The sequence below is a fragment of the Oncorhynchus tshawytscha genome, linkage group LG25 (assembly GCF_018296145.1).
Source record: "Oncorhynchus tshawytscha isolate Ot180627B linkage group LG25, Otsh_v2.0, whole genome shotgun sequence".
Taxonomy (NCBI): Eukaryota; Metazoa; Chordata; class Actinopteri; order Salmoniformes; family Salmonidae; genus Oncorhynchus; species Oncorhynchus tshawytscha.
Genome location: NC_056453.1, coordinates 35,509,040 through 35,534,804, shown reverse-complemented (window position 1 = coordinate 35,534,804; position 25,765 = coordinate 35,509,040). Strand labels below are relative to the sequence as shown.

Here is a 25,765-nt window from a genome sequence, read left to right as displayed (position 1 = left end):
TTCATCAATTATGCAGCAGAATACAGCAACATTGTCATGAGACTTTGTCATCAAAGTCTGGAATTCTCTGGATTTATGGTGCTTTCAAGACAACTGGGAACTCGTAAAAGAAACAAGGTCGAATCATGACGTCAGTGATCTCAAGGTCGGAGCTCGAGAAAGAGGCCCAGGTTCCCAACTTGGAATTCTGAGTTGGATGACAGTTCAAAACGTATTTTCCCAGTCGGAGCTAGTTTTTTCCCAGTTGTCTTGAACTCACTGAAGTCTGGGATTTCCCAGTTCAGCGTTACCAGTTGTTTTGAACTCAGCAGAAGTCATGCTGGATTGACAGCATGGCCAATGTATTCAACCTTTTCTGGCCCATGGTGTTGCGTGTGAATGTTTATCATTTTAAGCTTGGATAAAGAGACCCTTAAACCCAGACTTGGACCACACACCCTCTCCACAAACAGCAGGCAGGGGAAGCAAAATAGTGATTGCTTTGAAACGCTTGCAGTTAGCCACTCATTCCTTCCAAAACACTCATTGTGTTTGCGATTTCCAACTTATTGTGTAATGTTTATGTTCAATGGCCGATGAGCACCGATACATTTGATCTATAATTTCTCTTCATACGACAGGGATTGAAGAGGATTTGCAAGTAGATTGTCGACACGATTCATGATAATGACTGCTTGTCAGCTTCCTAACTAAGATCCAGTCAAAGCTACAGTCCAATCAAAGCTACGGTAGATTTGACGTCATTTTATCTGTGGCCAATGACCTTGAGCCTTTTTGGATGGGCACTTCTAATGAAACGCTAAGGCAGCACCCAAGGGGGCTTGAACTGCCTAGCTCTCCCTATAGATTCTGCAGTGACATAGTGTCCCCATGAGTGACAGAACACTGAGCCAATCACGGCGCAACTAGAGAAGATGACCAATGCCTACGCTCTGTATTTTCCGCTGGCTGCCTCACCACTACAGAAAGCACTGATCTAGGCTGAAACACCTGTATTTTGGAGCTGCCTTACTCAATAAAGCACAAAAGAGACCATGTTTGTATGAGGCTTTATTAACTCAACAATTGTTTTTACATTGTTTGCAAAAAGATAAGTGACACGTATTAATATATATATATATATATATATATATATATATATATATTTTTTTTTTTATTTTTTTTATTTAACCTTTATTTAACTAGGCAAGTCAGTTAAGAACAAATTCTTATTTACAATGATGGCCTAGGAAGAGTGGGTTACCTGCCTTATCCAAGGGCAGAACGACAGATTTTTACCTTGTCAGCTCAGGGATTCGATCTAGCAACCTTTCAGTTACTAGCCCAATGCTCTAACCACTAGGCTCAAAATAACATGCAAAACAGGCAACAAATTGTATTTATTTTACCCCTGAATGACAGGTCACCACTGGTCACCAATGATAGATAACATGAAACCAGCTCTGCTACGCTGAGTAAAAAGATGTGTTCTCTCGTTTGTGTTTGGAAGTAGCTCGCACGCTAGCCAACTTTAGCCAGTTAGCTTGGGTGCTTGACTGCTGTTGTGAGGTAAGAATGCTCGGATCAACCCTACTCCTTGGCTAGAGCATCCCGTCTGCGTTCTGAATGCTCCAAGAGCAAAACGCTCTGAATTTACAAAAGCTCATAGTGCAATCTGGCACTCCAGAGTGAAGTTACGAACACACCCTCAGTAGACTTTTATTTTGTCCTAAAAATCTGGAATATAAATAATCTTGTTGCAAACATCACACTCTAAAATCCCGTGATCTATCATGTGACCAAAAGTCATATGAATAGGTGGAGTAGTGTTGCACAATCCTTTTTTAATTTTAATTCATGATATGGCACTGCCTCACAAGCCTTATTTCTTTATTTCATAATTGTTTTTACATATTTTCATTAAAACGTTATTTTGACAAGCCAATTCATACAACTGAATTCTTCCACCAGAAGATATAGCTAGTCCAGACAAAAATCTGGTCGTTAGGTATTTTGTTCATGTTGCTTTATACAACGGGTGGGCCTAATCCTGAACTCTGATTGGTTAAAACCGCATTCCAGCCAGTGTCTATTCCACAAATTACCACCAGCTAAATCTATGCCATTGAAATGCCTATTTACTCTGTTCCATCTGACTGGGCAATCCACTGTCTCATCAGCCCAGCCAAACAATTTATAAACTTGATCGCCATTATAAAAAGCATCTAGACATTATCTCACATTTATTTTAGACTAACATTTGGTTTTCAACAGCGGAAATTTGTATAAACCTTGCTGTCTGTCTCCCCGACATTTACATCATTGTTTCAATCTCCAGCTGTCCCATAGGAATGAACGTGTCAGGACAAGACAGACAGACAGCGTTTCTCAGCCAGTCGAAATCATGTATCAGCTGGCATAATTTTTATGGATCTCAATGTCAGTTGAAAAAAGTAAAACGAAATTAAGTGCAGCTAGTTCACAGTCTTTTCAGCTTCGGTTTGAAGTGATTGTGTTAGCTGTGTTGTTGGCTAGCTCCTCTCAACAAATAAAATAAAATGTTATTTGTCACATATGCCGAATACAACCTTACAGTGAAATGCTTACTTACAAGCCCTTAACCGACAATGCAGTTAAGAACAATAAGTGTTAAGTAAAAAATGTAAATAACAAATAATTTAAGAGCAGCAGTTAAATAACACTAGCGAGGCTATATACAGGGGTACAGAGTCCGTGTGCGGGGGGGGCACAGGTTAGTCGAGGAAATTGAGGTAAAGATCATGATCATTAGAAAGCAAATTACGGACTCCTCTTTAAATCTGTGTATTCCTCCAAAGCTCAGTTGTCCTGAGTCTGCACAACTTTGCCAGGACTTAGGATCAAGGGAGACACTCAAGTGTTTTAGTATTATATCTCTTGACACAATGATGAAAATAATCATGGCCCCTAAACCTTCATACTGGATCCTATTCCAACTAAACTACTGAAAAGCTGCTTCCTGTGCTTGGCCCTCCTATGTTGAACATAATAAACGGCTCTCTATCCACCAAATGTGTTCCCGAACTCACTAAAAGTGGCAGTAATAAAGCCTCTCTTGAAAAAGCCCAACCTTGACCCAGAAAAGTTTTAAAAACTATCGGCCTATATCGAATCTTCCATTCCTCTCAAATTTTAGAAAACGCTGTTGCGCAGCAACTCACTGCCTTCCTGATGACTAACAATGTATACGAAATGCATCAGTCTGGTTTTAGACCCAATCATAGCACTGAGACTGCACTTGTGAAGGTGGTAAATTACATTTTAATGGCGTCAGACCGAGGCTCTGCATCTGTCCTCGTGCTCCTAGACCTTAGTGCTGCTTTTGATACCATCAATCACCACATTCTTTTGGAGAGATTGGAAACCCAAATTGGTCTACACGGACAAGTTCTGGCCTGGTTTAGATCTTATCTGTCGGAAAGATATCAGTTTGTCTCTGTGAATGGTTTGTCCTCTGACAAACCAACAGTAAATTTTGGTGTTCCTCAAGGTTCCGTTTTAGGACCACTATTGTTTTCACTATATATTTTACCTCTTGGGGATGTCATTTGAAAACATAATGTTAACTTTCACTGCTATGCGGATGACACACAGCTGTACATTTCGATGAAACATGGTGAAGCCCCAAAATTGCCCTCGCTAGAAGCCTGTGTTTCAGACATAAGGAAGTGGATGGCTGTGAACTTTCTACTTTTAAACTCGGACAAAAGAGAGATGCTTGTTCTAGGTCCCAAAAAACAAAGAGATCTTCTGTTGAATCTGACAATAAATCTTGATGGTTGTACAGTCGTCTCAAATAAAACTGTGAAGGAACTCGGCGTTACTCTGGACCCTGATCTCTCTTTTGACGAACATATCAAGACTGTTTCAAGGACAGCTTTTTTCCATCTACGTAAATTTGCAAAAATCAGAAACTTTCTGTCCAAAAATGATGCAGAAAAATGAATCCATACTTTGTTACTTCTAGGTTAGACTACTGCAATGCTCTACTTTCCGGCTACCCGGATAAAGCACTAAATAAACTTCAGTTAGTGCTAAATACGGCTGCTAGAATCCTGACTAGAACCAAAAAATGGATCATATTACTCCAGTGCTCCTACCTATCTTTCCGATTTGATTCTGCCGTAAATACCTACACGTACGCTACGGTCACAAGACGCAGGCCTCCTAATTGTCCCTAGAATTTCTAAGCAAACAGCTGGAGGCAGGGCTTTCTCCTAGAGAGCTCAATTTTTATGGAATGGTCTGCCTACCCATGTAAGAGACGCAGACTCGGTCTCGACTTTTAAGTCTTTACTGAAGACTCATCTCTTCAGTAGGTCATATGATTGAGTGTACTCTGGCCCAGGAGTGTGAAGGTGAACGGAAAGGCTCTGGAGCAACGAACCGCACTTGCTGTCTCTGCCTGGCCAGTTCCCCTCTCTCCACTGGGATTCTATGCCTCTAACCCTATTACAGGGGCTGAGTCTCTGGCTTACTGGTGCTCTTCCATGCCGTCACTAGGAGGAGTGCATCACTTGAGTGGGTTGAGTCACTGACTTGATCTTCCTGTCTGTGTTGGCGCCCCCCCTTGGGTTGTGCCGTGGCGGAGATCTTTGTGGGCTATACTCGGCCTTGTCTCAGGATGGTAAGTTGGTGGTTGAAGATATCCCTCTAGTGGTGAAAAGCTATGAAAAGCCAACTGACATTTACTCATGATTGTTATGGATGTATCCAAATAAATGTCACTAGAAAACAGCTTAAACAAATGCAAATGCGGTTACTTTGCTGTTATTCTGGCTGCACTTTTTGAGGTGACTGTAAATTAGTCGTAGTTGGCTGGCTAGGCTAGCAAGCAAGGGATAAGAAAGAACGTTGCCAGTCAGTATGTGTTAAGGGAATTTTTATCAATGATTACTAATTATGTATACATTTCAATCAGGACTGACTAATCAGAATACTATTATGTTACGGTATATGTACTAATCCGAATACAATTATGTTACTGTATATGTACTCATCCGAATACTATTATGTTACTGTATATGTACTAATCAGAATACTATTATGTTGCTGTACATGTATGAGTTTTCTTTCTTGATCCCAGTGCTGAATATAATTGTCACATTCTGACCTTTATTTGCACTGTTTGTTTGTGGGTGATTGTCTGTGTTGATTGCTTGTTTCAGCGCAGTTCGCATTAGCTTCACGGTTGTTATTTCGTTTATTGTTTTTGTATAGGGTTTCAGTGTTCAGTGTTTTCTTTATTAAAATTAATGATGAACACATACCATGCCGCATTTTGGTCCTCCGATCCTTCTCGCCTCTCCTCTTCAGATGAAGAGGAGGATGACCGTGACAATAATGTGTGTATATGTGGTCAAGAGTTAGAACAATGACTGTCTGTTCCTTGGTAGAAATGAATGAACGATATCTTCAGACTGGCTAGAATGCTTATCTACACGAGAAGACCTTGGCCAATAAATTATATTAAATTGGTAGGGAGACGGATGTGGGAAGGCTTGAGATACTGCCTTTGTACCAGGGTGGGAGAAGAGACGAGTTGGTACTGGAACTAATGACGTCATTTTCAGTTTATAACCTGTGGTAACCTGTATCATGTTCAGTACTCTCGTGAATAAAGGCTGCTATTTGACTTTAAGACCGGGCTCTGTCGATCTCTATAAAATAAGGGTCATGCAAATTCTTATGAATTGACAGAGTGTTTCATTTTAATTGGGAATTAAAACAGAGGAATTAAATTCCTGCAACAGTATGGCAATGGAACATTTAGAAGGAACGACTGGGTCACGTCCATGGATAAAGAACAAAAATACTGAAGACTGGGTCGCATCTTTAGCAACCCTAGATTTGTGTCGGGACTATATCTTGTGGAAGGATGGAATAGTATGAATAAATTCCTCAAAATAACATTTAATCAAAATATGTCAATCATTATTTTAATATGTTGGTAACCCCTTGTATAAAAGTGATAATACCCTCGAAGCCGGTGTTTGGGGGATATATTGGCACGGATTGCTGTCCCGAGACAAAACATCGGCTTCGAGGGCATTACCACGTAATAGACGCGACACATTCATTTATTTATATTTGCTATTCAAAAGGACTGGTCGTCCATTCTAAAATAAATGGTTGCTATGCAGGCTGGACAACGTTCATGTCACTTGCTAGCGAACTAGCCAACTTACGCTAACTCAGTCACATCAAACATTGAACCTGGAATGACAGTATCCTAGCTTCGTTTGTTTGTGCTTTTTTCTATTGGCATTTACTTGGTTATGTCCATGATAATCACATTGGTGCGCGATTTTGACTGGCTCTGAAGTTGTTTGGGCACGGTTCACTCTCTGTGTATGACGGCCAATACATACAGCACGGCTTGGAACGCTGCTCGTCTAATCAGCATCCAGGATCCAAACAACCAGTTTAATAAGAAACAATACAGTCTATTATTTTTGTCCTGTATTTTCATCTGGAAAATTATGAAAAAGAGAGGCAAGTGCACAAGCCAACAGGTTAATATATTTAACTTTTTTTGTTTTCTTTCTGCTTGCATTTTGTATTTGTATTTTAATGTGTGTATTTCTGTAATTTCAGTAATTCAGGGATCATCTTAAAAAATATATATTGGTCTCAGCATAACAAAACTGGTGGTTTTGTAGGTCATCAGGTACTTTACAGAGGAAGCTCAGGGAAATATTCAACATGAGGGTGTGATAATGGACTTTCGCCAGTTCAGGAAATGACAGTGTGGTTGAAGTGTCACGGGAGGATCTGAACCCTGGTCTCTCATGGGAGAAACTAACGTCTTGGCCATTAAACCCTCATATGAACTGTTAGATCACAAGGAAATTCCCTCAGCAGCATAGTGACACTGATACTGAAGTTGCAGGCAGGTATGGAGCAATTTCAGTGCAAACAGAAATTGTATTTGAATTCTGTCATTTAGAATTTGTATTAGGATATTGAATTTAATATTTTTTAATTTGTAATGCACAAATTGAATCATTGAATTCATAACTTAAACTGGTTTTCAAATTGAATTGAATTAATATTGCATTCAGCTTTCAAATTAAATGTCAATTTAATTGAATATTCAAATTCAGTATTTATATATTGAGTTTCAATATGGTAGATATTGCATTCATTGCCTGTGTATCAAGTTTACAAACTATCAAGTTTACAAACTATAATTTTAAGTTCATCAAAGTTTCGTATATTCAACTTCTCAGATGCATTCGGATTTAGATTTCAATTTCAGTTCTCTAAATTCAGATTCAAAACCAGAGACAACATCCTGGTATTTTGCCAGCCAGAAAGGTAGAGGAGAACGGATAGCGTTTGATTCTATCTCTGGTAAACAGAAGCTTTTAGCGGTTTGTGAAGGGAATGTAACATGTTGAATTCATTTCCGTCCTATAGATTTGGAAAGCTTAAGACTCTCTGGAACATGGATATGCCTTCTGTTTTCCTTTACGATGATCACACGCCGCGCAGGACACGTTAGAAGGGAGTGTCACAAAAAATGAAATTTGGCCTAATAAGAATTATATTCTAAGGATAGCCTTTCCACTGCCCATTTAATCTCGCTTTTGAGATTGACTGGGTTCGAACCAATGTTTCCACCTGATTCAGCTCATACCGAGACTCAATCTCAGGACCTCTGCCTCGAAAACACACATGACCTCCCTGCTGAAGCATTCCAACCCACCACGCTATTGAGAAATGCCTTCTTCTAATGTACAAGGACGACACTTCAGACTGATGAGTGAGTTTCACATAACCCCATCTGCTACATTCACCTCCCAAACTGACTTCACAGTGACCACTGTGGTTGAACCAGCAAACTGACTTCACAGTGACCACTGTGGTTGAACCAGCAAACTGCAGATTGGAGTCCAGTGGCACAATTGTAGAGGATGTTAGCTGCGTGCTTAGCTAGTACCGCTTACCACTGATTCAGCTCAAATGGAGACTTGAACTCAGGACTTCTGCCTCAAACACACATGAACGCCTTTTCTGAAGCATTCCAACCCATCTTACTATTAAAAAGGTCTTTCTTCAATTGCAAGGGGCAACACTTTAGGCTGAGTATTGAGTTTCACAGAACCCCATCTGCTACACCAATACAAGTCTTCAAGATCCAGCAAAATTACTCGTCAAAAGAGCGTGGTTTGGTAGGCCAAGCTAATGCGATGAGAACCTTGCCTGAAACCTAAAGAAGTATTAGTTTGACATGTGTGAGTTTGTGTTAGACGTGTTAATTTCAAGTCTCCAGCAAGGGTAGTCATGATGTGTAACATGTGACTGGCTGGGTTAAGACTGTGTTTGCCTGCTGAGCTAAAGCCTAGGCATTGGTCCTGTGACTTGGATGGGTCTCTTCAAGGATGAGATCAAAGGGGGGTTCGGTGACCACGCTCGCATGATGACTAACTTGTCTGAGACCTGAAAAGTTGCATTGTCTGACGCACAGGTGACCAGTGTGAGAACCCCATCAGTCATACTAACACATCTTTAGGTCTCAGGCAAGGTTGCTCATCACATGCATGGATCACCATACCACCTCTATTGCACTTTCATTAAATGGGTTTTATTGGTTTACTCGGATCCCCATTAGCTTTTGCCGAAGCAGCAGCTATTCTTCCTGGTGCCAACACAACAACAAAAAAACACAACAAAACACTGATATACTGATAGACAAGAACAGTCACACAAATTTAAAATACAACATATACAAACAATATAACGAAACAATAATGTGTGTGTACTACCTCTTCAACAAAAGAGTCCTAAGAAAACATTTTGTATGATCTCTTATAAATTACTTTAGGCCCAACCTTTGGCACTTTGGCTATCCTTGTTATTGCCACAATCTTATGGTCACTACATTCAATATGAACTGATATTGCTTTGGAGCAAAGCTCTAGCAATAGTGAAGATATGATCAATATGAGTGGATGTCACAGCTCAAACACTATTGGAATATTGTGTTTGTAGATTGTGTGTGATAGTGTGCATGTGTTTATCCTTTCACAGTCCCTATTGTTCCATGAGATGTCGTTTTAATATATTTTGACAGTAATTTTGCTGTTTGCTTGAGCAATCGGAGATGACCATGCGATCATGGCTCTGTACAATACTGTCTGTTGCCGTGAATTAGTTTTGGGCATGGGGACTGTGAAGAGACCCCTGGTGGGATGTCTTGTGGGGCATGTATGGGTGTTTGAGCTCTATGTTATTTGATTATGCAGACAATGTAACAGTATATTTCTCATAACTAGACGAGCAGTTAATCTTTTTATAACAGACATACCCCTCCCCAACTTCACAACAACTTTGTCAGATAATTGACCATCCAATGGCATACCTAGGAGTTTAGCTTCCTTAACTTACTCAATGGTCACACCCTTCATGCACAACTCCAGTTGAGGTTTAGATCTTAGAGAATGTTTGGAACCAAATACAACAGTGTATTACTAATCACCCATTCTGATACTGACTGTAACTTCTTATTTAGAATTTCAGTGAGCTCACTGGCTTTGGGTGAAGACATGGAGAGTGTGGACTCATCCGCATACAGTCATTCTAGCTTTGTGTAAGACCAGTGGCAAATCATTTGTAAAAAATAAAGAAGAGTAACAGTCCAAGGCAACTGCCCTGAAGGACACCGCACTGTACATATGTCATGTTAAAGAATATTCAATTGAAGAACACTCTCTAGGTTCTATTGGATAAATATCTCTCCAAACGTGATGGTGGGTGATGCAAAGCTATAGCAAGTGAGCTTTTTCAATAACAATTTATGATCACTAACATCAAAGGCTGCACTGAAATCTAACAATACAACTCCACCTATCATCTTGTTATCCATTTATTTGGACCATTCATCAGTCATCTGAGTCAGTGCAGTACTAGTTGAGTGCCTTTCTTTATATGCATGCTGAAAGTCAGTAGTTAACTTGTTCTCTGAAAAATAGCATTTGTATTTGGTCAAACACAATTCTCTCCATCAGTTTACTTAGAACAGGCAGCAAACTGATTGGGCGGCAGTTAGAGCCAGCAAACGTTGCTTTACTATTTTTAGGCAGTGAAATGACTTTAGCTTCCTTCCATACCTGTGGACACACACTCTCCTTTAGTCTATGGTTAAAGACATGGCGATCGTTGTCCCCATGTGCAGTTGCAAACCTTAGTCTGGCTTTTTTTATGGCGGTTTTGGAGCAGTGGCTTCTTTCTTGCCGAGCGGCCTATAGGACTCGTTTTACTGTGGATATAGATACTTTTGTACCTGTTTCCCATGATGTCAAGCAAAGAGGCACTGAGTTTGAAGGTAGGCCTTGAAATACATCCATAGGTACACCTACAATTGACTCAAATGATGTCAATTAGCCTATCAGAAGCTTCTAAAGCCATGACATAATTTTCTGGAATTATCCAAACTGATTAAAGGCACAGTCAACTTAGTGTATGTAAACTTCTGACCCACTGGAATTGTGATACAGTGAATTATAAGTGAAATAATCTGTCTGTAAACAATTGTTGGAAAATTCCTTGTGTCATGCACAAAGTAGATGTCCTAACCGACTTGCCAAAACTATAGTTTGTTAACAAGAAATTTGCGGAGTGGTTGAAAAACAAGTTTTAATGACTCCAACCTAAGTGTATGTAAACTTCTGACTTCAACTGTGTGTACATTTATTTTGCAATGATCTCGCACGCAACATGGGCAGTGTGGTCAGCATGTAACTGGTCATGCGCAGCCTGTGATCATCATAGAGGGGATCTGAAAGCACATCTATGTTCCAGAGAGTCTTAGCTTTCAGGAATGGGGTTATAATAGTTTATAGCTAAAACAGTTCAAACTTACTATTTTGCTATCAACATTGAAACACGGTCAAATAACAGGAAGTTCTGCATAATTTCAACCACCCAATATATAGGTAACTGCCAAAATAATGGAAACACCAACATAAAGCGTCTTAATAGGGCCATCAGGATAGAAATTATTCACCATAGGTTCAAGGTCATCACTCAAACAATGGCTGTATATTTATTGGAGTTTACCTCTCGCTCTAAGGGGTTAAGTGAACCTAAACTATGCCAGGAAAATGCACCCCACACAATAACAAAGCTACCAGAACCCTAATTTGCTCAAGTGTTTCCTTTATTTTTGCAGTTACCTTTGTACTGAATTTTACATTTTAGTAATTTTTTTATTTAACCTTTATTTAACTAGGCAAGTCAGTTAAGAAAACATTCTTATTTACAATGACGGCCTACTCTGGCCAAACCCTGATGATGCTGGGCCAATTGTGCATCACCCTATGGGACTCCCAATCACGGCCGGATGTGATACAGCCTGGATTCAAACCAGGTACTGTAGTGATGCCTCTTGCCCTGAGATGCAGTGCCTTTTAACGCTGCGCCACTCCGGAGTCATTTAGCATTAGGCTACGAACGTTTCTATGTGGAATTTTCAACGTATATATAATTCTGATGATTATGTTGAAAGTAGATTGATGTAACAACCTGTTAGTAAGGTTAAGTCAATGTATTTAAGTTGAAGTCTTACCCCTATTTCAATATTTACAACGCTGGTTGAAATGACATGAAAGCAGTACTGATTGATTACTTTTTTCAAATCCATTGTATTTTCAACATTGATTTCATGTCACAATACGTTGACAAATTACATTGATACAACATTGATTCAACCAGTGTGTGCCCAGTGGGACCTGATCACGAGACCATGAGCCCAACTCATGTCCACTAAAGAAACCTAATCCCATATCCTTAAATAGTTTATGGTTCAAATACCATTGGATTATCAAAACACGTTTATTTAAATCTTCCCAAAAAATATGAGTGTGGAATGATATAATATCAAATTGTGACAATTGTGGATATTCTGAATAAAGTATTATGTTTGACACTATTTTAAGAGGGAAAGACTATCATATAGTATCTTATAAATTTCATTGCAAAAGAAAACAATAAAAGCACAATATCCCCCATAAAACCACACGTTTTAAAACCGTATGAAAAATATAATTTGCTGAGCTCAAAAATAAAGGCTACTGGTTAAATCTAATTAATTACATTCTTGGCAGGTATTAAAAATAAAAACACACAAAAAAGCAATTAATTTGATCTCTTTGGTTCCATGGGAAATAACTAAACTGTGTAAATGATGATATAACCACTTACATTGCCCACACTTCAGTTACCTAAATGCAATCTTACACAGCCAAGCATCAATACCTGGGTCAAATAGCATGGTATTACTACTTTCATAAGATGCGGATAGCATTGACCAGAAAATACAATAATTCAAATGGAAATTCCGTTTTAAGGTGCTCATGGAATCATGAGAGGTTGCAAAATGCATTTTACACAACCGGATTATCATCACAATATCATCACAATTTCAATATTTAGCATTCTGGCAGGCTACAGGATCAGGTGATCCTCTTTCAATTCCTGAGCAGGAGGCAGAGCCTGATCCATGGTCATTTTCGGTGGGAAGACAAAGCCAGGGTAGTCAATCCCATCCACATCTGTGCTGCCCAACTGGTCGCCAGAGCCCTGCTCAGTTAAAAGGATTCCTGTGGCAGAACCCTCGCCTGACTGCTCCTCCGGCTCTGAGCCAGCCTCTTCTGGCACTCTGGAAGAAAAACAGAAGCACAGTAACGTTAGCCATTACAGTTTACATCCTCTGAGCTCTTCCTGTGTTTTTTCACTACCGAGCAGGCCTGGGAGTCTCTACACACCCATCCTCCCTGCTTTGTTTGTCTGAGAGCCTTGGATCGTATTAAGTTGAAGTCACAAAACGTTTAACAAGAAAGGCTGAGAGTATGATAACTCTATAACCGTTCTTGCCAGAGAATATATTGTTGAAACAGTGTCCAATCTTTTATTTTATCAACTTAAAGCAGCATTATGTAACTTTTTGGGCGACCCAATCAAATGTACATAGAAATGTGTGTTATAGAGCTGTCATTCTCATTGAAAGCAAGCCTAAGAAGCAGTAGATTTGTTTTATGTGCATTATTTCTATGCTTCTCGCGCTTAAGTTTAATTTTTTGTGTCTTTTACATTCGGTTTTGTACACCAGCTGAAAATACAATATTTTTGGTTATGGAAAATATATTTCACAGCGGTTTAGAGTGTACAATGATTCTCTACACTCTACCTGCTTGTTTTGTCACATAACCTGAAATGAGGCGAACTATTAGAATTTTACCAACCAGGAAATGGCAGAGCAATTTCTACATAGTGCACATTTAAGTGAATGCGAAAATAACCACATGTAGATGAATCATTTGTAAAACTTTACAAAGTTGCCCTGATACCTGTGAAGAAACACTTATTACTCCAGTCACTATATTGGATTCATATGTTGTCACATAGTAATTATTTAGGAAATGCTTTGTAATTGCATAAAATACAATGTTGTTACTAACATAATAACAGCACTACTACACAGGTTGTATTAAAATACTGAAGCTTCTGTTTGCATGGTACTTTAACAAGTGTAATACACAAAATCCATAATTAAACAGTATATTCCTGACTTTTTGCCATTGTACTTTATTGTCGTATAAGGCAGGTTTTTATAATATGGTTTTTTGTAATATGGTAATTTATAACGATAATAACTTTTTCTGCAAACAACAGTATAAGGAAGAGGGTTTTGTGAGATTCAACCTTTTTGGGTCTTGGTGTTTTTCTAACTGATACAATGTCTTGCTTAGGATTTTGACCACTAGAGGGGAAGTGGTGTCTTAGACCATATGATAGCAAATGTTTAGCTTCCTCAATAGTGAAAATGTTGAACAGAGCGTTTAACAGAGCTGAGTGCATATTGTTATCTTCTGTCTGTCGTAATATAATGAGTGTGGAAATCACACATATATAATCAGATCATTTAAAATAGGTCGTAGTTTTAACACTGATCTTTCAGCAGGATAATCTAGAACCAAAGAGTAGGCCCACAGTGTGTAGTTTATACTAATAAGAAGTCATCAAAGTGCTCTCTTTCTGTATGCTTCCATCACTCTCGGAATAAGACCGAATATTGGAGGCCATTCAAGTCACACTACGCACCTACCAGGCCGATTCTGTAATTAAAACATTTCCTACAGGAAATTGTGAAGTTTAAAAAAAAAAAGATTTTGGAAATGTTTATGCTTAAGTGGGGCTTGTGACACAATTTGTCAATGTCCGTTATTGCAATCCTCTATGGGGACATCACTCATCAAAAGCAATGGCGCAAAGAAGTTAAAGTTTGAACAATCCTGTCATAGTCTGTTCAATTCTGAAATTCATTAGCCCATAGAGCCTTGGTCTCCTGACAAATTGATCTGTGATGATGACATATACTTACATATCCTTTACGGCAAATGAAGGGAGTCTGTCAGGAGGCCCGGGCAAGTCCATCCAGGGACCCCTCTGTGTCTCACAGTTGGCATTCTTGGCATCTGGACTGCAGTTAAGCCACATATATCTGCCTTTTGCTGGAGCCCCTGTGTTTCATAAAGGAATGACAATATATAAACATAACTCATTTGTGACAAAGGATAATTTGTCAACGATATTCCTATTGAATATGAGATATGAAATATATGCTTTTAAACATTGGAATTTGATTAGGATCCCTGTTAGCTGTTGCGAAAGCAGCAGCTACTCTTCCTGGGGTCCACACAAAACATTAACCATGATATAATACAGAACATTAATACATTCTGGAACGGCGCCTGAGACAGCGTTTTCCACCACCACTAACAAAACATCAAATTATGGACTTTCTCATAAAAGAATGGTGTCAAATCCCACCAAAAGAGTTCCAGACAATTGTAGAATCTATGCCAGTGTAACGGATGTGAAATGGCTAGCTAGTTAGCGGTGGGGCGAGCTAATAGCGTTTCAATCGGTGACGTCACTTGCTCTGAGACCTTGAAGTAGTGGTTCCCCTTGCTCTGCAAGGGCCGTGGCTTTTGTGGAGCGATGGGTAACAATGCTTTGTGGGTGACTGTTGTTGATGTGTGCAGAGGGTCCCTGGCTCGCGCCCGGCGAGGGGATGGTCTAAAGTTATACTGTTACATTGGTGCCGTGACCCAGGTCACTGGTTGCTGCGGTAAAGGAGGAGGTCAAAAGGGGGGTGAGTGTAACGGATGTGAAATGGCTAGCTCGTTAGCGGTGGTGCGCGTTAATAGCGTTTCAATCGGTGACGTCACTTGTTCTGAGACCTTGAAGTAGTGGTTCCCCTTGCTCTGCAAGGGCCACGGCTTTTGTGGAGCGATGGGTAACAATGCTTCGTGGGTGACTGTTGTTGTGCAGAGAGTCCCTGGTTCACGCGAGGGGACGGATTAAAGTTATACTGTTACACCAAGATGCATTGAATCTGTTCTGGCTCGTGGTGATCCAATGCCCTATTAACACACTTTATATTGGTGTTTCCTTTATTTTGGCAGTTATCTGTATCTGGATGCTGATTTATAATGCCCGGGAATAATCAATAGGCCTGAAAAGACTTCAAAGGGCCTTGGAATGGTTTAGGAACAAGTCAAGGTAGCCCCCATCTCTAACACGGAACCCAAACTGTCTGTGCGCGTGCGCCATTGTGCATAAATGTATTTTGTCCCCCCACACCAAACGCGATCACGACACGCAGGTTAAAATATCAAAACAAACTCTGAAGCGCGATCTGCGTCAGAAATAGAACTGATTTCTATTTTAGCCCTTGGCAACACAGACGCTCGTTGGCGCGCGTGAGCAGTATGGGTGCAATAATTGAATAACATAGATTTCGCGACGCGAGTGGTGTAGTCAGCCTGTAAGAGGAGTCTGGGAGTTTTGATATGAACAAGTGTGCTTGCCACCATTCATCCTGCCCAACAAAAATTATATAACAGTATAAAATAACTTGTTTTGGGGTATATTTTGACAACTTTCCAAAAACATGTACTCTAAACTATTCTCGGTCCGTATGTACCAAGCGTCTCGGAGTAGGGGTGTTGATTTGGGTTCAGTTTTGCCTTTAAGATTATAATGGACAGAGAGGACCAGCACCACCACTCTGAGGGGAGCTGACCAGAACTCCAACTGTGAGAGGAGCTGACCAGCACTCCAACTGTGAGACACTTTCCCATTTCTTGCTAGTAAACTTGTTCTTGGAATCTGTGAGAATATTTTCACTTTAGAAAAAACAGAAAAACAAAATAGGTTGCCTACAGCTTTAGTTTTTGTTGGGCAGAATGGATATAGGCCTACTTATTTAGCTTTTTTAACAGAAAACAAAGATATACCTTATTCACACAAACTCACAGTGGCTACTCTGCTTTTACACATTTAGCCTATATTATTATTATAAGGCTTTAAAATGTCTTCACAGTATGATGTCGGCCTACAATAGACTATGTCAATACTATGATCAAATTACACTTTCACTTATGCAACCACCCATTTTATAAATGGCAGCTTAAAGTTATGAGCAAAATATGCATTGTTCTATCTTGTGGGGCCTCAACCTTTTTCTTACTCGTACTCGATTCTGGTAGTAAAACGTGGCCTCCTGTCAGAAAATACAAACCAATTCACACAAAATAGTCAGTAACCTATAGACTATTTTGTCAAGCGTGCCAGAAGACGTCAACTTGATAGCAGACGCGCGGATAAATGTATCAATACGAATTACTCAACTTTAATGTTATTATTAAAAATCCTTAACTATCCCTAATTACTTTTCCCAATATTTAAATATTCAAGTATCCTACATGTGGCTAATGCAAAAAGGTGATATAACCTACTATTTATTTTAAAACTTACCATGTCCGTTATCTGCGAGAAAGAAGATGACAGCCAGTGTCAGACAGATCTTCGAATTCAGTCCCTTCATTATTTTCGATGCTGTAATGAGGAGACGACAATATATGCTTTTAAGAATAACCTTTGTGTGTGAATATTCTGAAAGTACACCTAATCGCACTGTTGAATACCCCTAAACCCTGCCCATTTATGCGTCATTGTTTCCTGAAACCAGACGTTTTAGCAAGAAGTTTAACATCCGCAATGGAAAGTTCTTGTCTTCCATATCTAGCATGCCTACGTTCAGCGCGTTTAGTTTGTAACAAAAAATAAAAAATAAACACAGTAGCTTAATCTGGAAATTCCACGGATATACAAATTGGTAGTCACACTGTAGAACTGCAATAGACCATCATATATTGATAGAAAATGACACATAGCCTAATTTGAATCAAGCTTTGGCCCAATAATTAGCCTAAATCCAATAGATGAAGTCCTAGATGAACAAATAAGATCTAAAACTTAAAACACTTAGTTGGTATGCTATAACACTTACATGGTATGCTACCATGTAACATCTCTCCAAAGTGTCCCCCCCCCTTTGACTAATTTCTCAAGAATTCTGAAGATATTATGAAAATTCTATGTATTGTTAAAGTGACTGTATGCATACTATATATCTAACACATCTACTGCAGCCCTCATCCTCCACATACAACACCCGTTCTGACAGTCACATTCGGTTAAAGGTCCCCATAGCACACACATCCCTGGGTCGCTCCTCTTTTCAGTTCGCTGCAGCCAAACACCCAAACTGGACAGTTCTATCTCAATCTCTTCATTCAAAGACTCAATCATGGACACTCTTACTGACAGTTGTGGCTGCTATGCGTGATGTATTGTTGTCTCTACCTTCTTGTCTTGCCCTTTGTGCTGTTGTCTGTGCCCAATAATGTTTGTACCATGTTTTGTGCTGCTACCATGTTGTGTTGCTACCATGCTGTGTTGTCATGTGTTGCTGCCTTGCTATGTTGTCTTAGGTCTTTCTTTATGTAGTGTTGTGTTGTCTCTCTTGTTGTGTGTGTTTTGTCCTATATTTATGCTGTAATTATGTTTTTTTTTTAATCCCATGCCCCTGTCCCCGCAGGAGGCCTTTCGGTAGGCCGTCATTGTAAATAAGAATGTGTTGACTGACTTGCCTTTGGTAACAGGTGAAATGTTGAGGTGGGGTTAGTCACTGTCTTGGATGTGGTCGGTATCGGCCAAATAAATTACTGCTAGAAAACACCACACAACTTGGAAGAAAAGTGCATTTCGAACCATACTCAAAATACACAAGAGTGAGAATATTAGAATTAGATGGATCTGACAAGCAATGTAAGCACTTAATAGAAATTCTAAGTACATTAATGAAAGAGTATTGCTCAATGTCAGTTAAATTGAAAAATGTTGTTTGCTGAGCTTTGCAACTAAAAATACTCTGTTGGCTTAAAATACATGTCTTATTAACACATTTCCCAGTGTGAATTTCGGCAAGTTGTATTATACTATATTGTAGTTAATTTACTTGTCAGAGACCTGCAGTGTCTCCACTTGCTTTGTCTAATAGCTACCTTTTCAGTGGTGCGACTGGGTAACACGCTTCAGGAGGGTGGTCATGTGTGTTTGGGAGGCAGAGGTTGTGGGTTTGAATCTTGATATTAGCAAGCGACATGGTGTCCTTCATGCTTAAAATATGGATGTTTATTAATAGCAGGCCCTTTATTAATATCCAAAGCAACTTACAATCATGCATGCATTCTTTCTGCACAGGTGGTCCTGGTAATTGAACCCACTATCCTGGTGTTGCAAATGCCATGCTCTACCAACTGAGCTACAGAGGACCACCACCTCTCTAAAATGTTGAGTAAACCCCAAAAGTATGTGGAACTAGTTACTTAAAGATCTTGAGCAGGGCCACATAGATTTTTTTTTACAGTGTACTCTAGATTCTGATGATTGATCTCTGTCTTGTTAATTGGTCTCTTTAAAATCTTGTTTTGAAAAGGTGACGTGCATGTGTATGAATGTTTCTTTTCAGCCAATGCGTAGTCGTAGATGTGAGATGGAACAGGAAGTGGGTTTATCGGGTGCTTTTATCTTTTCTCAGGAAATGACACTTCAGTTTCTTCACTGGCTTCGTGCTTTTGAAGCCAGCCATGTTATTCATGAGATCAACACTTCTAACATGCTTAAGCCTTCCTACTTTTGAAGCCAGCCATGTTATTCATGAGATCAACACTCTCTTAAAATGTTTAATCCTTCATACTTTTGAAGCCAGCCAGCAATAGAGTTGCCTGGCCTGGGGAACATACATAGCCTATGGAGTTTGTCTTAAGGGGGAAATGTGTTGATCTCAAGAATAACATGGCTGGCTTCAAAAGTATGAAGGCTTAAACATGTTAGAAGTTTTTAGTTCAAAGTGTAAGTGATAAATTCACACAAGAAAAACTTGAGTTTATTCACAATTTACTAAAGTTGTCCTGATCCTGTTGCTGTCATAACTCCATTGCAGCAAGTCACCTGTTTGTATTAGGTCACCTGTTGGAGCAACTGTCAGTTATACTTATAGGTCTAAACTTATGGCTCTGCCAAACTGTCCTTTTCAGAAAAGATTGCACTGAAGACCCATCCTGATGTTCTGAGGAATCTCCTCTTTTTGCTTTTAGGCTCCATTACAGTCTACCCTTCAGCCATGTATCCCATGAAAACAAATTATACTGAAAAACTATTGGACTAACTTTACTATTACCACTATACATGTTATGACTGATAGGGAAGTGTCTGTTTTTGTTACTTGTACTCATGCTGTTGTTTTAGCTCATTGAGACAGTTTTCCAGACACAGATTAAGCCTAGTCCTGGACTAAAAAGCAAACTCAATGGACAATATCCATCGAAAATCATTTTTGGCCTTGGACTAGGCTCAATCTGTGTCCACTGAAAACCACTCCATGTTGAGCACTCATGCATGTAAACAGAAGATTTTCTAGAGAAGGGTAGAAAGATGAGACGTGAATGAGGTCATCTAGATTCTTTGCTGGCTGTCTCTTTCTCAAATATCATTCAGAGTAAAATGCCCTAGCTGAGCAAAAACTGAAGTGTTTGATGACCTAGTAAATGAAATGTCTTAAATCATACATTTTTCTAGGGCAGGGACAAAGAATTTTTCAACTGAACTAATGTTTATTTTATTTTTGCGGACACTGTTTTTGTTGAGTAAATTATATCAAATGTGCATTTTTTTAAGCACAAAAAGAACGATTCAGCTACTATTTTTTATGTTTTTAAAATAACAAGCATGCTCATCAGCTGTCTTGTCTGTCATCTCTCTTTAGCACAAATGGAGAAAAGATCATTCCTCTTCATTGGGCTTTTAAAGAGAGCGACTACACTGCCATTGTCAGGTTGAGGTTTCATCCTACAGCCAAGTCACACCAAGTGGAGCTAAATGCCTCCCACAGCCTCGTTGGCAACTTGCTCAGGAGAATTCACATGGTAACAACACAAAAGCCCCATCCGGATGGTTTTGCATTCAAAGTATATTTACAGAGCTGAAGTGGCAATAAATCTTGACACAGAGACACATTTATGCCTCTTAAAATGTAAACAATATAGGTCTGTAATTAAATCCTCCCAGCTCCTAAAATGTACAATTATGTACATCTAAGTCACAGAGCTATTATATATTTTTCTATGTAAGTCATGTATTACATGTTTGTATGAATGTTACAATAAAATGTTTCCTTTATAAAAAAACAAGTATTCATGGACATGATCATCAAACATTTGTGAACCTTTCAAAGGGGAACTAAGATGAATTTAAGTTTCTGCTGTATCCTGTAGCAGAGCACTGATTGAGATACAAAACACTGTTTATCTATAGATAGAAGCTGCTTAACAAAATTCTTCTTGGTAACTTGTTAGTGAGGAACTAATCATTTGGTAATAGATTAAGCTTATCAGATGTTTTTATATTCAGCTATGAACACATTTATACATTCATATTTGAGTGAAGGTTCGATTTTCTAAAAAACAATATATTCATTTATAAATGAGGATTGGCGTGTGGATGCTTTTTTTTTTATCAGAGGAAAAGATTAAGTGATTCATACTAAGCATGGCCACATCTGCTAATACAGATAGCAGAAGGGTAATTTCCAATTAAAGGCACAATCTGATATTTCATCAGCCTGGCCCTGCCACTTTGTTTGGTAAGCTAATGGGGTTGAGGAAATGTAACAACATTCAAAATTCATATACAGAGCTATAGACACAACGACTGACAGTTCATGACATCAACATACCTTTAATATATACACTTTTTTTTAAACTAAAATTGTTACAAAAACCTAAGCAATGGAGGAAGTGTCTTAGATTTGGGTTTATGATAGTGTAAGACATTTATGCTTGTACTAGCCTGAGAGCAATGGGTATATTTACATTTCAAATTAGTATAGTACTGACAATGAAGTAAAGCTCCTGTAGTACTACTAACAGAATGAAGTAGCTACATAAATAACTTCCACTGTAACCTCTGCCCTGTACCCTCTGTCTGTGGATATTATTAATAAAAGCATTGCATGAATCTATCATCGTATTTGAAGGTCTGATAAAATTGCTTTTGATAAAAAAAAATTCATGCAGTTCTATGTCAGAAGCCATTTGATGAGTAACAGCGCCCTCTTCAGGTTCCTTGTAAGCCCTACACTCACTCCGACGTGGCCCACACCGCTGTCTACTCTGACGCAGCAACAAATCTGCTTGGAACTCTAATAAATACATAGATACGATTTGATACTGTATTAAAAACACAATTGACACTTGCTGGACAAGAACACATAGATCGTCATAATCAACCTAATTGTTCAAATTAACTTACACAATTATAATTTGAGAGACAAGTAAAAGTGATTTGCACCTATGTTTATTTTGGGTTGTCAGTTGGAAATAAACCAAAAAACATCATTTTAAAACAAATATCACATCAGTTAATTCATATTTCCATTACATTGTTTTTAGCTACATATCTACATACCATAAGTTATTTTCAATCAGCTAGAACAAATAAATTAGGCAATGTATGTGTTATCATGCATATAACTAATTGTTTTAAGCTATTAAAGGTGTGGTTAATTGGTCCAAGACTAACAATTTACACAGTGACATCAGGAAATGCAGATGGGGGTTGAGGAGAATTACATATGCAATATATGATAGGGGTGTTTCAGCAAGCTTTGTCATGTAGCGTTTAGGACACATTTAGAGTCAGTTAGAGGAGGCCAGATTTGCCTGGATTCGGTTGATCTTGAGGGGCAGAAGGCTGACCATCTCTTCGCTCAGCTCCAGCTCTGTCTCGATGGCGCTTTTAGCCTCTGGGTTGTCCTTGCAGTACTGGACCACAAAGTTGTAGCACTCCAGGGCGCGGTTCAGGTTCTCCATCTGAACAGTTTTGCTGGACGAGATCAGCCTGCTGTGGAGGCGAGCCACCCGGAACTTAGCCACCAGTGCCGGCCTCAGCACCTCGTCCTCCAGTTTCTCCGGCCATTTGCCCTCTGGCGAGCGGACGGAGTCGAGGAACATCTGGTAGAACTTGGTGGAGGAGGAGCAGAGGTGGTTAAACTTCTTGACCGTATGCGCATCCAAGTCGTCCTGCTTGTTGGCCACGGCCAGCTTGAGATCCATCATCTCGTAGTAGGTCTCAGCCAGCTCAAACTGCAGCTGGCGGCAGACGAGGAGGTAGTACTGGGCGTTCAGGTCTTTGCAGATGGGCTCCATCATGTCCACACGCCGCTTGTGCATCTTGCAGCGCCGCTCCAGGTCCTCCTCGAAGAAGGCCAGGGCCTTGAAGAGAGCGCTGTGGTCCTGCAGGATCTCGATGTGGTCTGTGACGTGGCCGTCCATCTCAAAGTACTCCTTGGCTTGATTTACGTAGGTCTGGCCAACCAGGAAGATGGCACGGGCTTCCTCAAAGTCCACAGGGAAGACACAACTCACTTTCTCCTCCAGGCCACAGATGGAGTCAAAGGTGTCACTGGAACCAAACAGAACAGCACTCTTCCTTCCCCTCTCCTTCTCCTCCTCCTCCTTTAGCCGTGTTGCTCTTAGCTCTGCCTGACGATCCATATCTAGCTCTCCAATGTTGTCCTGCTCAGACCAGCAGACATAAGAATAAGATATTGTCTCACAATTATAGGATAATCATCTACAGAATTACATTTGATCTGAAGATATCTAAATTACCTCGAGAAGTTTCTTGGCATCTTGCAACAAATTAAGACAGTATTTTATCCAACATCTGGCTATTTCAGCTCTCTTCTGTCGAAGTTGGTCTCGCTTCTCAGCTTCAGCTTCACCTAAAGAAAAAGGTTTGAGATGTGTATTAATGAGTATTGAATGAAAGACAACTTTACAAACATTTCAGAAAGAGCATATACTATCAAGGCTGAGTATATGAATTCAGAGTGAGAACTTACTCTCCTGGGCAGCGGCTTCTGAGGGGACCTCCCCGGCCAGGCCTGCTATGACACTGGCAGCAGATAGACAGTGCCTGCCCTCCATGTAGAGGGTCTGGGAGGAAGAACAAAATATGTGAGATTAATCCAGAGTTAATGTTCTGTATTATGCCAGGTTTCATGTTGACCCTCTGGAAGAGTAGCTGCTGCTTTGGGATCCATAATAAATAGAAATGGGGATCCTATTAAAAATACCAAATATCATTATAAAGAAATCAAGTCATGTACTGACTGTAAATACATAACAAGTCATTCATCTTGATGAAGACAACACATTTTTACAGTTAATCATTTACCTTGGTGATGTAATATTGTGATAACGTGGCTGCGTTGATGGCCCATTCCAGAGGAATGAACTGGTTGAATTCCAGCTGTCTCTGCAGAGTGCTGTGGCAGTAGCCCCCAGCTTTCTCATACTGCTCCAAGTTCTTGTACACTTGTGCAAGATAGTACAGTGTGTGGGTATAAGCCATTTCAAATCTGTTTGAAGAGAGGGAAAAGTTTTTAAAAAGAGCAATGTCATTTATTTATGAAATTGTTGAGACTCCACAACACCTCTTGGTCCTCTCCTGTTGGGGTAATGCTTTTTCCTCTGCCACAAAGAACTCGGTGAGGTCCATTGGGGGTTGCCCATCCTATGGTGTGAATAAAACAAAACAATAGATTTTTCCTTCAGCCTTTTCAAGGTCACAATTATTAAACAGCCACCATAGAATTAAGTCTGACAGGACAATAAACTAGAATGCACTGCGGCTGGCCTTCCTGATGAAAGATGATGATGCTGCTGTTTTCTCTTCTCCCAAAATGAACCTAGCTAAGTAGGTAAATTATGCATCTAGACAGTGTCATGACTAGCTACCTCTTTCATGTAACGAATATACATTGCTTCTGCAGTTTCCAAAAATCCTTGGGCTTTCTCAATTTCATCCCTGCCAGCCCACAGAATGCCCAGTTGATTCTGTAAAAAAAAGACAAAAACGGGAGTCAGTTTACAGAATTTTACTGGCTACTTAACTCATTATCTTTAGCTAAAGTTAGACCATGTGTGTGCATATTTAATTATACAAATATTATGCACTGGACTGCTAGTTACGGACTAAATTAAAGAGTGCTAGGTGCTCTATACTGCATTGTTGAGGGAGCTGCACTTTTTATACCGGCTGTAAACTGTGTATGTGATGAATACAATTTAATTTGATTACCCTGACTTGGATGAACAAAGACACGTTCTCGGGTGATATGCTGCACTTCTCCAGCAATGTCATGCAATTCATTAAATGTTCCTCTCCAGCAGACAGCTCTTCTGTTTCCACGTGGTTTACACCAAGATAATACTCCACCGCCCCGAGTTTAGCTGCTCTTGATCCGGCTGGTGAATCTCCACAGTGGCCTCTCCCAAAGCCCTCCTCCATTCCTCCGTCAACGGGCTGCTCTGTCGGGCGCTGGTCGGCTTCATCATTGACGCTCTCGTTTTCACCGACATCGAAATTCTTCAAAGAGCAGTAAATCTCTCTCAAAAGCTCCCTTGCCTTATACTTCGATCGAAAAGGGTCATTTTCTGGGTCTTTTCTTGATTCTAGTTCAGATAGATCTTGAGCATTATTAAATTTGTCGCAAACTGCTCTCCACTCATGACTGTATGTGGAAGCCATGTTTGTTATTTCAGTGTGACTCAACCGGGGACCCGTAGTTGGGGTGCTCAGGGTCGTGTCCATTAGGACATATCGTTGCTAAACGTTTTGCAACAGAAAACAAAAACGAGCGTTTAGTGTTGGACAAGTTCAGGTAGTCCCTCCCTGTTTCAGTCCGTCTAGTGCCTAATGAATAGAACCCAGGACACGGTACGTATAAAGAAAGCTAGGGGCATAAAGAAATAATGAGATTCACAAAGGAATTTCAAAAGCTGTTTTTAATTGACAATTTAACTAGGACTAATTTAGCTAGGACTAATCTCTCAAAGATTATAACAAATTGAATTAAATACAGCTGTTTACACCAAGTTAATAAATAGAGCAGGACAGCTTTTTTCCCGAAATGATCCCACTCAACTATTTATACAATTGACTAAATTATGCAATCACCACACTGTTTCGGTTTAGAACATGCCTGTTTTGTCCAACTACACTGAACAAAAATATGAACGCAACTTGTAAAGTACTGGTCCCATGTTTCATGAGCTGAAATAATAAATCCCAAAAATGTTCCATACCCACAAAAAGCTTATTTCTCACAAATGATGTGCACAAAATAATTTACATCCCTGTTATTGAGCATTTCTCCATTGCCAAGATAATTCATCCTCCTGACAGGTGTGGCATATCAAGATGATGCTTAAACAGCACAATCATTAAACAGGTGTGCCTTGTGCTGATGAAAAAAAGTGCAGTT

General features: G+C 39.7%; 2 protein-coding genes across 2 annotated transcripts; both read right to left on the bottom strand.

Moving 5' to 3' along the window:
• Positions 1-11,837: 11,837 nt before the first annotated feature.
• LOC112224660 (serglycin) lies at positions 11,838-17,036 on the bottom strand. The gene is made up of 3 exons (XM_024388349.2): positions 16,846-17,036; positions 14,405-14,543; positions 11,838-12,682 (listed from the first exon to the last, which is right to left on the bottom strand). Exons 1-3 carry the CDS (start codon positions 16,913-16,915, stop codon positions 12,469-12,471), a joined length of 423 nt encoding a protein of 140 aa, XP_024244117.1. The 5' UTR covers positions 16,916-17,036; the 3' UTR covers positions 11,838-12,468.
• Positions 17,037-21,773: 4,737 nt separating this feature from the next.
• kifbp (kinesin family binding protein) lies at positions 21,774-25,257 on the bottom strand. Its single transcript, XM_024388348.2, has 7 exons — positions 24,580-25,257; positions 24,237-24,335; positions 23,933-24,012; positions 23,674-23,857; positions 23,339-23,432; positions 23,106-23,218; positions 21,774-23,009 (listed from the first exon to the last, which is right to left on the bottom strand). The coding sequence occupies exons 1-7, from the start codon at positions 25,090-25,092 to the stop codon at positions 22,131-22,133; spliced, it is 1,962 nt and encodes a 653-aa protein (XP_024244116.1). The 5' UTR covers positions 25,093-25,257; the 3' UTR covers positions 21,774-22,130.
• Between the last annotated feature and the right edge of the window lie 508 nt (positions 25,258-25,765).

Coding starts and splice junctions, on each gene's coding strand:
- LOC112224660 (XM_024388349.2), bottom strand. CDS start 16,915: ATGAAGGGACTGAATTCGAAGATCTGTCTGACACTGGCTGTCATCTTC. Junction 14,544..16,845: donor TCTCGCAGATAACGGACATG/GTAAGTTTTAAA, acceptor TATGAAACACAG/GGGCTCCAGCAAAAGGCAGA. Junction 12,683..14,404: donor TCATTTGCCGTAAAGGATAT/GTAAGTATATGT, acceptor TTTTTCTTCCAG/AGTGCCAGAAGAGGCTGGCT.
- kifbp (XM_024388348.2), bottom strand. CDS start 25,092: ATGGACACGACCCTGAGCACCCCAACTACGGGTCCCCGGTTGAGTCAC. Junction 24,013..24,236: donor ATATTCGTTACATGAAAGAG/GTAGCTAGTCAT, acceptor TTCACACCATAG/GATGGGCAACCCCCAATGGA. Junction 23,433..23,673: donor CACAATATTACATCACCAAG/GTAAATGATTAA, acceptor TCTTCCTCCCAG/ACCCTCTACATGGAGGGCAG.